Genomic DNA, 13955 nt, shown 5'->3' with positions numbered 1-13955 from the left:
CAGTGATTTGCTGCCACGGGCGGGGTATGTGTACCTCAGTACATGTAATCCAGACTAGACAATTGCAGTTGCATTGCATGAACTCGAAATCCTGTGAACACGCATGAGTATTTGGTCACCATCTGTGTTGACGTTTACTTCAATTGACAATGAATGAACAGCTGTGAAAAACAACGTGGTTGTATAGTTGCTTGCCACAATTGATCTTTTTTTATTTCGTGATACATTTAAGTTATCCTTTGCATTGATATTGCTATTGAAACTATACATTGGGAAGAATAGTTTCTACTAGCATTAATTATTCTTTTTTTCTTTTGGAAACTACATCTAGAAATTATCTATTGGGAGTGCCCTTACGATATGGACTAGAAAAATTAGGAGAGAGAGGCTAGCCACTGGTGACAAACTGATCTATTTTACGAACTCCAATAATATAGCTCCAATAGTACATAGAAAAATAATAATATATAAAATAGTGTTTGTTTTTGTCTACATAAGTAAGGTGGCTACATAGCTAGCAATACGGAAGGTGGCTACATAGCTAGCACAGTTCAGCGGTCATGGTCCTGCACTACGGCCTGTTCACCTTTGCATGCATTCGGTAGATCCTGCACTACTCGCCCTGCATACTGAATAGGCAGACATTCCTCTGGCTGCTTTTATTTCTAGCTAATCTCCCTCAGCTCTGTGTATATATTCAAGAACTATGCAGGCAAGAACGAAAGGATGAAGAGTTGAAGACCACAATACAGTCAGCAAACCATTTTCATGTTCCTCTCCAAATTCGTGATGTTAAACCCGAAACTTGTTCCAATGTAGAAATCAAGTCCGGAAGTGCTTATGCGATGAACAAGATCGCCACCATCGCCTGATAATTGATCTGCATCAACATAGCCCACTCCGCATAGTTCGTGCAGGTAAGCATCAGCCATGGAAGGGAACTTTCCTTCACACCTCCTGACGTCGTGCTAGTAGTCTAGTACCCGGTATTGTGTTGCCCATCTTTTCCACAATCTCTCGCCAACGCCGCCGCCGCTTGGTGTAGGGAGGATGTGACCACCCGGTCTCCTCCACACTGTCACCCACTGCCTGAACGCCCCTCTAACCGATACCGGTTGTTGGAGCCATGCCGTTGCGGTTGGTTCCTGGATCGGCCATGCCGTGGCGGTTGGTTCCTGGATCGGCAACGGTGTGTTGCTCCGGCCGCGGTCACCACAGTGAGTTCATGAAGTTGGACACACACACATACACGAGAATGGATGAACACGAGAGAGTTTCGCTGCCGAACGGCCGCAGCTTTTCCGGCTGTTTTCCATTCCATTACATAATTGGACACATATATATAGGCTTGTAGCCCGATCGCCCCGCCACGCGACGCTGCTCCATGATCTCTTTCATTGACGGGGGCAGCGCACATGGCGATCATGGCGTGGACCGAGCACAACATCATTCATCCGTGATTCTATACCACCTTAAACAACTACCGAAAACGTAAACATATTCAACAGGCCGGATTACAAGCTCAAGTTCGAGCAACTTATTCAAATTAACATTAACTCGGCAGATTGACACAGGCACTGGCAGACAGCAAGAGGTCTGCTTTCCTCTTAGCAGTCATCCCAATGGTCTCGGTCATGTCCATCTCACCAGGAACCACGCCCTCCGGGAGGCTCCAGTCAAAGTAGAAGAGCAAGCTGGCGAGGCCGAGCTCGATGTTCGCCAACCCGAACGTCATCCCAGGGCAGATCCGCCTCCCGGAGCCAAACGGGATGAACTCAAAGTCGTTGCCCCTGAAATCTCTCGTGTCACGGAGAAACCTCTCAGGATGGAACGCGTCCGGCTCCTCCCAGCAATCTGGGCTCCTAGCGATGGCCCAGGCGTTCACGAGCACCATGGCTCCCTTGGGCACGTCGTAGCCCAATATCCGGCACTGCTCCTGGCATTCCCTTGGCACGAGCAATGGCCCCGGGACATGCAGTCGGAGGGTCTCCTTGATGACCATTTGCAGATAAGATAGCTCGCCTAGCCGATCTTCGGTTACCTTTGTTTGGCCCATGAACACTCTCCTGACCTCTGCTTGTGCCTTGGCCATCATACCTGGATTCCTCATCAGCTCAGCCATCGCCCACTGCATTGTTGTTGTTGCTGTTTCGATTCCTGCTCCGATAAGATCCTACGTGGAGTACAAATGTACAATACATTTTTAGTTATTTCGTACAAAAATTAAAGATAAGTATCAGTTAACAAGAACTTTATTAGCATAATTAATAAACACTCACAAGTATCACCGCTTTGATTATCCTCATGGTGAGAGGGAACTGAAGGTTTCCTTCCTTCTGGATCCGGAGGAGAGTATCAATCAGATCCTCTTCTTCTTCTTCACCTGACCTTGGTCGCTGCAAGTGCTCACCGAACACTCCATCCATGAAGGCGAAAAAGGAGTGGTAGTAGGCTTGTACGACACGCACCCGCCGGCGGCTCAGAGCGCGAGCCAGCCACGACGACGGGAACAGGTCTCTGGCCGTGAACCCGCCGGCGAGACGGACGCCCTCGTCCAAGTAGCGCAGCAACGTGTCCCTGTCAGTCACCTTGAACCGCCTGCCGAAGATGGCGTGCAACGACGCGTCAGCCACGTACATGGCGACCAGCTTGCCGAGGTCCACGAGCGGCGCTGCTGCGGCGGCGGTGGACGGCGATGAGGACGACGACGAGACGGCTTGGACCAACCGGAACGCCTCCTCCTCGCGGGCAGGCCGCAGGGATTGGACGCGCCTGGCGTTGAGCAGCGCCATGGTGCAGATCTTGCGGAGCTGCCGCCAGTGGTCGCCGTAGGGAGCCCTGACGATGCCCTGGCCGTCCTTGGTCGCCGTCTTGGCGGCGAAGCTCTGCGGCCTCGTCGAGAAGATGGCGTCGTGGGTCTTCATCACCTCTTTCGCGGCGTCCGGCGTGGACGCTACGACGACCGGAAGCTCGCCGAACTTGAGGAACATGAGAGGGCCGTGGCGGAGCGACAGATCCCGCAGAGCGCGGTGCAGGAGGGAGCCGCGGAGATGGTGGATGCTGCCGACGACGGGGAGCTGCCATGGGCCTGGAGGGAGCTCAAGTCCATGGCAGGGAGCTTTCTTGGACAACGACTTGAGAAGGAAGTACGCAAGAGGAAGAAGAGCTACAAGACAGTAGTACACACCGTGGTCCATGATTGCCAAACTTGGTGCTTTGGCTACGCTACCGGCCGGGTGCCTCTATTTTGGCCTGGGAAATATACAAGTGGAAGATTCCGTCAAAAAACAGGTATACAAGAGGAAGAGCTACAAGACAAAGTCGCATCTGCTAATTTCTTATGCGTTCCTTGTTGCCGGCTGCTGATATATATAACTATATAATATGTAAATATAATCTTGTTTTTTTGTTTCTTCCTTCAAGGTATCGATGTTAAAACTCAGATTGGGATCTTTAAGGATCCATGAGAATACTTGATCTCCGGATGCAACTATACTCCTTATCATATTGAGATGCAAAGAAAATTTTAGTTGCTAGTAAATATACCCATGTAACGCAACTAGAGAAAATAAGAAGCTATTGAATATTCATGGAAAATTGAGAACAAGAATGCTATATAAGTATCCTTCTATAAAATTTGAAAAGTACAATAAATTGTTGTTAGTTGATATGTCAAGTATTGTTGTTAGTTGTTGATATGTCAAGTATTGGTGTGTTTGATGGTGATGATGCATGACAGGACACCTCTCCATATGATCAACAAGGCAACACTCAACATGGATTGAACTGGTGCATGCAAGATTGCCCAATATTTTTGTTTAGAATTTAATTAATCGAACCATTGACTGAACCATCTCCAACAGTTTTGTATATTGTTTTTGTATTCTTGATTTTTGCTAAAATTCACAAAAACATCTTTCCAACAGTTTTGCATATTGGTTTTGTATTTTTGGAAACTTGGCAAATTTCAGGGGAGGCCTGGCATTTATGCAAGTCCGTCCGCGACTTGGCAAAACAACAATCTGCCGCGATCCCGCGCGCGGCTGTGACTCCCACACGCAATCAGAAAACACCGATCACGGCAGCAGCAAGATGGATCAGCGATTGTGGCTCAGCGACTACCGGTCAGCGGCGATCGTGGACTACTTGCCGATCTCTAGGAGAACTTGCACTGCTTGCCGATCTTCCAGCGACTGACCGTGGACTTGCCGATCTCCTTGGAGCAGCTACCGAGCCACTGGACGAAGCAACTGGCGGCGGACCTCCTCAACGCGAGTGGCGGCGGACTTCCTGAACGCATGAAGAAAGTCCGCGAATGGACCGAGACCATGCGCGTGCTAAAAACTTTTGGCAGTTGGATCCATATTTTGGTAAATGGCAAGTCAGATTTCAAAACTCTTGGAGATGTCTTGTTTTTCTCCTTCCCATTTACTTTTCAGAGTTGGCGAACTCCAACAGATGGCAAAAAAAAATGTCAAACTGTTGTAGATGCTCAGCCTCACCGGTCAAGAATACAATGGTCTTTAATCATTACTTTTATGATTTGTTGTTTTAGTATTTATTGGAAAAGAAAATAAGAACTCCATTCATGGATGGCCGGGAAGGAAAAGAAAAAGGAAAAAAAAATCACATACGGGCTAACGGGAAGAGGGAAAAAATCAAAACGCCCCAGAGTTCGCACTAGCAATTGAAAAGGAGAAAAAAGACATAAAAATTGTCCATCTCTACAATGAAAAATACCACTAGTACTGTACAGGCGACTGGAAACCTATTTCTACTTTCAGCACCATACCGCCTGCACTGGAGGCCACTAGAAATAGGCCAATTCTACAGACGGTACTAAGAACCGCCTGTAGAAATTCTACAGGCGGTTCAGTTATGTGAACTGCCTGTAGAAATGTTTTTACAGAAAATACAAAATCGACTTTAAAAAATAGAACAAAAAGGTTTTAATTACAGGGAAGCCCATTGGCTAGTCGCGCTTTTTTTCGCGTAAAATCACGTGCTTCGCGGCCGGTGACCTTTAAAAATAGAAAAAAAAGATTTTAATTACAGGGAAGGCCCATTGGCTAGTCGCGCTTTTTTTCGCGTAAAATCGCGTGCTTCGCGGCCGGTGGGATTCAAACATGAGACCTTGCCCGTGCGGGTAGCCTCCTCTACCACTCCACCTATCACTCACTTTCTATATTAGAGTTTAGTTCCTCACATATTATCCCAAACCGAGCATATATTGATTATTTGAGGCCCTAAACGGATTCCAATGGAAAAGTTGTCAACTACAAAATTTCATAACTTTTCAAGATCTACAACATTTATATTGGAAGTTTTTCCATCCGAGGTCATTTACAAAATTTGAATTTCAAATATAAGAAATTCAAACGTAGTTTTCGACGACAAGATGATGTCAAATGAAAAAATTATCAACTACAAAGTTTCATAACTTTTCGAGATCTACAACTTTCATTTTGACAGATTTTTCAAACAAGGTCATTTGAAAAACTGAAATAATTCAATTTCAAATTATTTTTACAGGGACGGTTTCTTAGGAGAACCGCCTGTAGAAATACATGATTTCTACAGGCGGTTTTATTAGGAAAACCAGCGGTTTTGTTAGAAAACCGCCAGTAGAAATATGATTTTTAGTGGCGGTTCCTTAGGACAACCGCCCGTAGAAATGCATGATTTCTACAGGCAGTTTTGTTAGGAAAACCGCATGTGAAAATGCATCTTGAGAGACGGTTCATAGTTCTGACACCGTCCTTTTTATACCACAGGCGCGTGATAACTACAACCGCATGTAGAAATTCATAGGGGGCGTCGGCGTTGTACACTTTTCTACTAGTGTACATAACTCAAAAATTTGCATTTCAATTAGCCACTTATACTATTATGATAAGCTTCAACCCGTGCTCTCGCATGGGTTAGAACTTTAGGAGACGTAAGTATTAATTATTCAGTATATATGACTAATGAAAATTTGTTTATGTTAAATTATATATTTTGATTATTTATATACATAAAGTTGATGGTTTATAAGCCTTTGCTAGTCCCTTAGCAAAGCAACTTAAAAGATGGAACAAAAAATTCAGGGTTTCTCAAATTTATAATCCCTCGAAAATACTTATGCGTTCAAACAGAAATTCTACTCGAGATTAAAATTTACTACTCTAATCTTCAAACTTACTCTTATTCATTTGAAACATGGAACTTTTGAGCTTTTACTTTAATCTTGAGCAATTGAAAGATAGAACAATTAAGCAAGCACTATCTAAAATTCTCTGTTTAACCATCATTCCGGAGTTTTTACCTAATTTTAAAATTAAACTTAGAGATTCATTGCATGACACTTTCAAGTCTCTCATATACATGGTATTTTTGGATCCTCACCAAAACATCTAAGCTTATGTGGAATTTATAGGAATGGTGAATGCATGAAAGAACATACTAGCAAAAATATACTGTAGAGTCAAGCAAGAGATCCAAAGAGAGTTAAGTCATACAATCAAATCAAGATGTGCATGTGCATGGAATGAGGTGGCTATATATTTGGTAGCTAACCTAATTCTACTATGTTCCTTTAAAATATGTCTCTCATTTGAACTTGGAATAATTTCAAGAGAACAGGGCTATTTATTTTTTTTCTTTTTCTTTTCTCGAGCGGGCATCAAAGTACCTAGCTATTGTTTTAATTTCTTGGATACTTATTCATTTTTTCTATTCTTTTCTTCTTTCATCTCTCCTTTTTAGCATAGCCATATGCCTTTTTCTGCATATAAAATATTTGAGAGATTATAATAACAAAAACTAGAGTATTTGGTGGAAACCTATATAGAATATTTTTGGTGCTTTTCTCCTAGGTTAGGAGTAAAACTTTTTTGGGTGGTTGTGGAAAAGATGTGATTGCATATTCCCAGAGTAGAAATAGCAAATCTATGTGGAATGTGTACGTGATCTTGATTTTAACAGTATGACAAACCTCTCATAAGGCATACAACAAAGCTTGACTATAACTTAATGAAATACAAGTAGCATAAAAATGGAAGTTCATCCTATCCTAAATATATTTATTTTAGGCTATGGTAGGAATTCAAGCTTTGTCATGTAGAATCTCATCATATAATTTTCAGTTTTAGAAGATAAGTCTCCAAAATTCAAGTATTACTTAGAATAAGATAAATAGCAGCTCAAGCTTTCTTATATCATATCCGTTAATTACCTAGATTTAGTTCAAATATATGCTACCCACAGGATTCAAGTTTAGAGCAAATTCTCATGTTAAACCAATTTCAATCAAGTCGTGGGAGATTTTAAGTTTAAATACTGGGTATTTGAAAGGAATTATAACTTGAACATTTTTTATCTTTGCAATAGAGAGAGACTATCTTCAAATTCTATTTATTTAATCAACTCTTAAGAACAAGTAAATATACTTAAATCAAACTTAAACAAACTAGAACAATTTTATTTATACACTCTATTTTTTTTGGATTTTTATTTATTTTTAGTAGGTAAACTTAAATACTAGCAAACATTAAAAATCTTTTTTTTATAATTATGCAGAGAATAACAAACTTGCATGAATTAAAGAGAGAGAGAACTTACCTAGAAATGGGGGTCCTCCCCCAATCTATTTGATGAAGCAAATTGTGGCGACGGTGGGTCGTCAAACCCTATCCTGCTAACACAGGTATGAAGTTTTGTTGTTACTGTTGTATTTCTTTTCAATGCAACAGGATGTCTGCTGCTGCTGCTGCCACTCCCCTTGTTGGTGGAGGGTGGTGCATAACTCTCGTTGTCCTTCTTCGAGGGTGGTGAGGTGGTTGTCAAATCTTGTGTAGAAACTGGGATCACCGTAGACTATTGATGGTGCTTGATAAGGCTGAGGTGGAGGCTGGTAGTAGTCTTGAGGAGGAGGTGCATGGTATGGGAATGGTCCCTGGAATCCTCAATGATCATGGATGCCCCTCTCAGAGAAAGGCATCCATGCCTGTGGAAACCACCTATGTGTCCTCATAGTCCTGCGGATGTAAGTGATAAATGCTTAAAATTACTTGGGCCCCAATGAGTGCCTGATCGATGATGTGTCCGATTGATAAGGAGACTGCTCCTCCTAGCCTGCATGGTGTGTGCATGACGGCCCTTGCTTGATCGAATCCGAACTAGTTGGTGAAGGCTGCCTCTAGGGGAGCAGCATCTTACCATGGTACCTCGAGTTTGGGTTCCTTGTCACGCGGGCAGAAGGATTCATCCCCACTGCCTGGCCAGGTCTCTTCAAATTAAGTACAAAATTCTCCATCACATACAGACCGAGGGCCCGGCTGGCAATTCTATCTCATTTACATAGCCTTTATACATCATTATTATTTTTCTTTTTAAGAATGTGGGATTGTGAAAAGAAAGAATAATCTATAACTCTGCATGGTGTAGCAATACATGTGATACTAGAATTTCTAACAAATTCAGGTTGGTGGCAAGACGGGTGTCACCCATAAAGTCACATGCAAATGTTATTCTGGTGGCGTGATGTTCATAAATTTCTACATGCTTTTAAAGGCTTAGCAATGGCAACAGTCAACAATGGCAATTCATGTTTTTTATGGCTGGACACATGGAATGGTTTTTCTCTTAGCACTAGTATGCCTGAATTGTTCTCTTTTGTCAAGGATAAGTATATCACTGTCCATCAAGCTCTCCAAGTCACAGCTCTGAGTGGTCTTTTTCATCTGCCACTTTCTGAGGAAGCCTATTAGCAATATACTCACCTTCGGGTAATTTCTAATCACTTAATTAAATGATGGCTTTGATTCTTTGTCATACATTTGGGGATCCAACATCTTCACATCAAAGAAAGCCTATTTGCAGTTAACTGGTACTCGGCAGGTTCATACTGTTTACTTTTGGCTTTGGAAGTCCTATTGTCAGAATAAAAGAAAGAAAGTTCTTCTTCCAGTTACTGCTTAAAGATAGACAGAGTAACTGTTGACGGTGGTTAATATCAACAATTTATAACGAAATAAACATGATAAAGGGTACAAAAGAATAAATCTACATAAGTCTAGGATTTAAATTAATAAATTCCACGAGTTTACTCTTCGCTTTAGAAGTTCTATTGTCAGAATAAAAAAAGTTCTTCTTCTAGTTACTGCTTAAAGATAGACCGAGTACCTGTTGATGGTGGTTAATATCAACAATTTATAATGAAATAAATATGATAAATGGTACAAATGAATAAATCTACGTAAGTTTAGGATTTAAACTGACAAATTCCACAAGTTTTTGGTAAATTTTTATTTTCTGCCGGATAATTTCAAAAAGTAATCAAGGATCTATTCGGCAAATAAAACAACTGATTTATTTCATGAAATATATATTAGAAGACTCTAAAAGGATAAAGAAGGCACAACACCAAATCGGGCGCTGAAAGGACTCTAGAGTGGGCCGGCCAGCCCCATCCTTGCAGCTTGGTCTTTCCCTAAGGTTGTTCGCCTCTAGCTTCTAGAACCTTACGGAACCACCTCCTAGGATGTATCTCCATCATATGTTAAGGTCGGTTTGATCCAAGGGCTCACGTTGATCCCCTAGGGCTATATAATAAGACCCCAACCCCCTTCCTGAAGGCATAAGTCATTAGAGATCAAGTCATCGAGAGCTAGAAACCCTAATTCCTTAGAGTTCTTCAAGTTATAGAGCTTAGCTAGTTATATTAGGCTAGAGGATGGCAAGTAGATTATAAGCTTGGATTCCCAATGTTGTCAAGAGCATGGTCTTCTTCTAGGTACAATTCTTTGCACCCCTCTCTCATTTTATTGTCCGCCGTCTTTGTGTGCTTGCTACAATGTTTATGGCAACATTAATCTTCATCTTCTTTATGTTCTTGATTGCAATGTTCATAGTCTACTTTGATTATATATCTAGTATAGTAAGTTTATTATTATGTTTATGCATAAGTTCATATAGCGATCATCCTAATATTCAGGTGCCATGGGTGAGTGGTATGCATTATGTAAGCGTGGTGCTTAGATATTATATATCTGTAGATGCACTCTGTATATAAGGTTCTAGGGTAGTTTATGGGTGTGATAGACCTACTGAATCCTTTGTTTCTAAACTTTATGTCATTGATGCCCCTTATGTGTTGATATAGTAGTAATATTAACGATGACTACTAGATGTAGTTGCACTAATTGAGGTATGCCTTGACTTATAGTTATAGAATGAGATAGGAATTATTCCTCTAATATTCTGACTGGACTAATGTTATTGCCACAATTAGGGTGCTCTAAGTGAATTACTTATTTAACATGATGCTTGATTAGTGCTTATATATATATATATGTATATATATATATATATATATATATATATATATATATTATCCTATGACTTACCCCTGTTGTGAGTAGGACTGTGGTTATGATTTTCTTTTTCATTAATAGTATAAGTTATCAATATATATCCTGCCAGACCTTCCCATTGGTAAAAAATAAATCAACAACCTGGTAATACTCTAGGTAAAAGGCTATGATGATATAATTTTTTGTGCGCTTGCGGATCCTTTTCATGCATATATGTTTATATTCTTTTTAGTCACATAAAATTATAGAGATCTACTTAGTATTATTCTTGTAGTAATGCTAGATAGTAGCAACAAACACTTTTGGCTTCATCACTAGGGATGACAACCTAGTGCATTGCTAGAGGTAATTGATAGGTAGCTACTAAAACAAGTAATGAGTTAATTAATACCAACGAGCATTTTTGTGCCATTGCCGGGGGAGGTAGCTAGGCAATCAAAAGGAATATTGATAAACTTGTACTTATTGATGTGATTGAGATAACCATTGACCCCTGCTCAAGCAGGATTATCCTTGTTTTTTCTACTTTTATATCTTATGCAGGGAAATGAATCACCGGTTTTTGACCATCTTCCATGGTTCCACAAGAAAAGAAGAAACGTATTGAAGAATCTAGGATTGGAGAAAGAGGCCGACGTCACAAAAATTCAAATCACATCTCAAGTGATGGGAACACAGATGCTGCCTTACTCACAAATTCCATCATATGAGTTATGGTAAGTATGATCAAATGGTGAGATAGTCTTAGTTATCTTTCACATTCTGCTGCATGTTTATATTGCACGATCATGCATCAACTCCATTTAGTTTAAACTTTTTCATCCACAGTATGTTAGTTCCATTCATATATCCATTTGCATTATAAAAGAAAAATAAAACTCACCATAGTCATGCTCTTTCGTGTCTACTTGAATAAATCTCTTTAGTACTTTCATGTCAGCTTTGTCTGCTATAGTATGCTTAGGTCTGAAAGTATCTTCATACATCTTTTAAATTAGGCATGGTGCTTAGATTAAATTGCTTTTCTGAATTGAATTAGACACAATGTCTAGTTTGATTTTTTTTGGACGACAAGGTGTGTTGATCTTACTTCCAAAAGCTTTTAAATTAAGTGTCGTGCTTAGGTTAAAATGCTTTCCTAAATCAAATTAGACGTGGTGTCTAGGTTGATTTTTGAGCTAATAGTATACTTTAGTAGATACTGGTTATTTTGTGGACTAACTCCTGCATGAAATTTTCAGATTCAATCTGTGTAAGTCAAGAGATAAATTCACATCGGAAATGAATCAAGGCAAGAACTCCAATAACTTTGCACAAAGGAGTATCAAAGTTTATTCACTTATATTTTATTGCAAGTTATTTTTGCCTTGAACCATACTATAATGTAGCAATAACAAAAAATATGCTAGACAAAATCTATGCTAAACAATTCTAAAACCAAGTGTCCTCTGTTAGCATAGAGGAAAATTGTAAAAGATATGGACCACAAAACTTGTATTTCAAACTTGTTATATTCCCTCGGGTATGTTTCCATTAAACATTTTGTAGGAAAAATGAATACAAGTGTAATACCCGATTTTAAGGACAAAACCAGATATGCACCATGTGTGAGTTTTAGAAGTCAAATCTCACATATAGCTACAAATAAAGGGTAATATCATAAGACAATGCGTAAATATATAACGTACTTAGTATAAAAGAGATAACCTTTAGTATCAAACAGCGGATAGACAACTCCAAACATCGGGTATTAACTCCTCCACAGGATCAAACTGACTGGTTGATCACAAGCCTAAAGCATCTCCTGAAGTGTGGGGGAAATTGCAAGAGTGAGCACATATCGTACTCAACAAGTATAACTAGGGGTTCATGAGGCTCAATAAGCTGACACTGGTTTGACTGCATTTAGCTTTTATATGTAGATAGCATATTTATCATTGGATAGCAAATGTCAAGGTAGCATAGTAAATCCCATAACCACATGATCAATGTATACAAGAATAAAGAATAACACATATAAACAACATAATAAACCATCCTTTATTATCATTAATCATGTTCAACAGTGTCCATCTATTCCGTCAGTTTTTCGGGCCGCCCGTATCCGTGGGCACGGCTAGTATACCAGATTTAACACTCTGCAGAGGTTGTACATCTTTACCCATGAGTCATGATTTACCCTTTTGCCCGAGGCCCGTCGACCTCTTAGCTCACTTCCAAGGAAAGCCGGCAGGGTTCACTATGAAGTCTTTCAAAGGTTCGTCTAACATGTTAGGGCCGCAAGGTTTCCTTTGCGCGCAGATATAGATACCCCCCTTCCGAATGGCACAATGACGCGCAGCCTATACACATAGGGACAGGGGCTCGCACTATACCCAAAACGGTTCAGCCCCTCCGCCCTTTCGGGTAACCTCTAACAAGCTAGAAAAGCTTACTCATACTTGACTAAAGCCAGAGCCATATAGCCCTCATGGTTGTACGAGTTGTCCCAGCTTTTGCCAAGGGATAAGTCCTTATGGAGGGTCAAGATCAATCCAGCAAAAGCTAGAGTTCTTTCCACCCTTTATATTCAAGTTGCTAGAAAGCTTATTTTATTGTTTATTGTATATTCAAATATTCATGTTACAAGATCATGGATTAATAATCAAGCACTAGCAAGAACTACCAAATGCATATCCAAACAGGTAACAAGGAATTCAGGATAACAATCATCTATGATTTTGCTAAGGTCATCAAGGTGGACACATGCATATGATAAATATTGTATTAATTGTATATAGGTAACAAGGATAGTCCCAAGTTATACTTGCCTTAAACACTTGCACAAATCTCACGTCATCAGCTTTTAGTCATCACCTTCTGATCTTCAGCGCCCACAAACAGTTCTCGTCTTCTCGTACCAAGCACCACACATAGGCAAACATACAAGCAACAAATAGAAAAGCATTGACACTGTTGCGTAGACCACGTCGACACGAATCTAACACAACTAGAATGGAGTAAAACGAATTAAAATGATGAAAAAGCTAGTACCTACGGTGACAATTCTGATTCTTCCTAGCCAAGCCTTTCTTGCATGCAGTATATATCCGTCACGTGCACCTTACGGTGATTTTTGAAGGAACTGATGGCAGAATTTACTAGGCATTGAGTCGAAGCCCAAACGAATTGAAAGAATACAAGTAGAATAATTAAATCGTTAAAGCACCATTGGCTAGAGGTAGATGATTATAGAAAAAAAACGACAAAGAATGCAGGCATCAGGTGGACGTACGTGTTGTTCCAGACATGATATCCCTGTTAAGCACACATACATGCAGGCATGCCTTTGCTTGCTCGATGCCAGACGATGGTCGCGCCGCAATGCAGACAACCTCGACCGAGTCTCATCCGATTGTTACAGATTGACTCAATCGGACGGAGCCACTTTGGTGATTGGCAGAAAACATGCCAAGCGACCTTGCTTGTTGCTGAGAAGTCGCCGGCAGCAGCAACGAGGCACAGCGAGCAAGATCAGAAGTTGCAGATCGATCGACTGGCGGCGATAGCTACAAGCTACGGCAGACAAAAAAGAAAACGGCGGCGGCGACAGGCCAGGGT

At 40.7% G+C, this 13955-nt stretch overlaps 1 protein-coding gene across 1 annotated transcript; it reads right to left on the bottom strand.

The window, feature by feature from the left end:
- Positions 1275-3481, bottom strand: LOC8064582 (premnaspirodiene oxygenase). Its single transcript, XM_021445735.1, has 2 exons — positions 2280-3481; positions 1275-2173 (listed from the first exon to the last, which is right to left on the bottom strand). Exons 1-2 carry the CDS (start codon positions 3195-3197, stop codon positions 1553-1555), a joined length of 1539 nt encoding a protein of 512 aa, XP_021301410.1. The 5' UTR covers positions 3198-3481; the 3' UTR covers positions 1275-1552.

The sequence above is a fragment of the Sorghum bicolor genome, chromosome 8, assembly GCF_000003195.3.
Source record: "Sorghum bicolor cultivar BTx623 chromosome 8, Sorghum_bicolor_NCBIv3, whole genome shotgun sequence".
Lineage (NCBI taxonomy): Eukaryota > Viridiplantae > Streptophyta > Magnoliopsida > Poales > Poaceae > Sorghum > Sorghum bicolor.
This window is presented reverse-complemented; position numbering and strand designations above follow the sequence as displayed.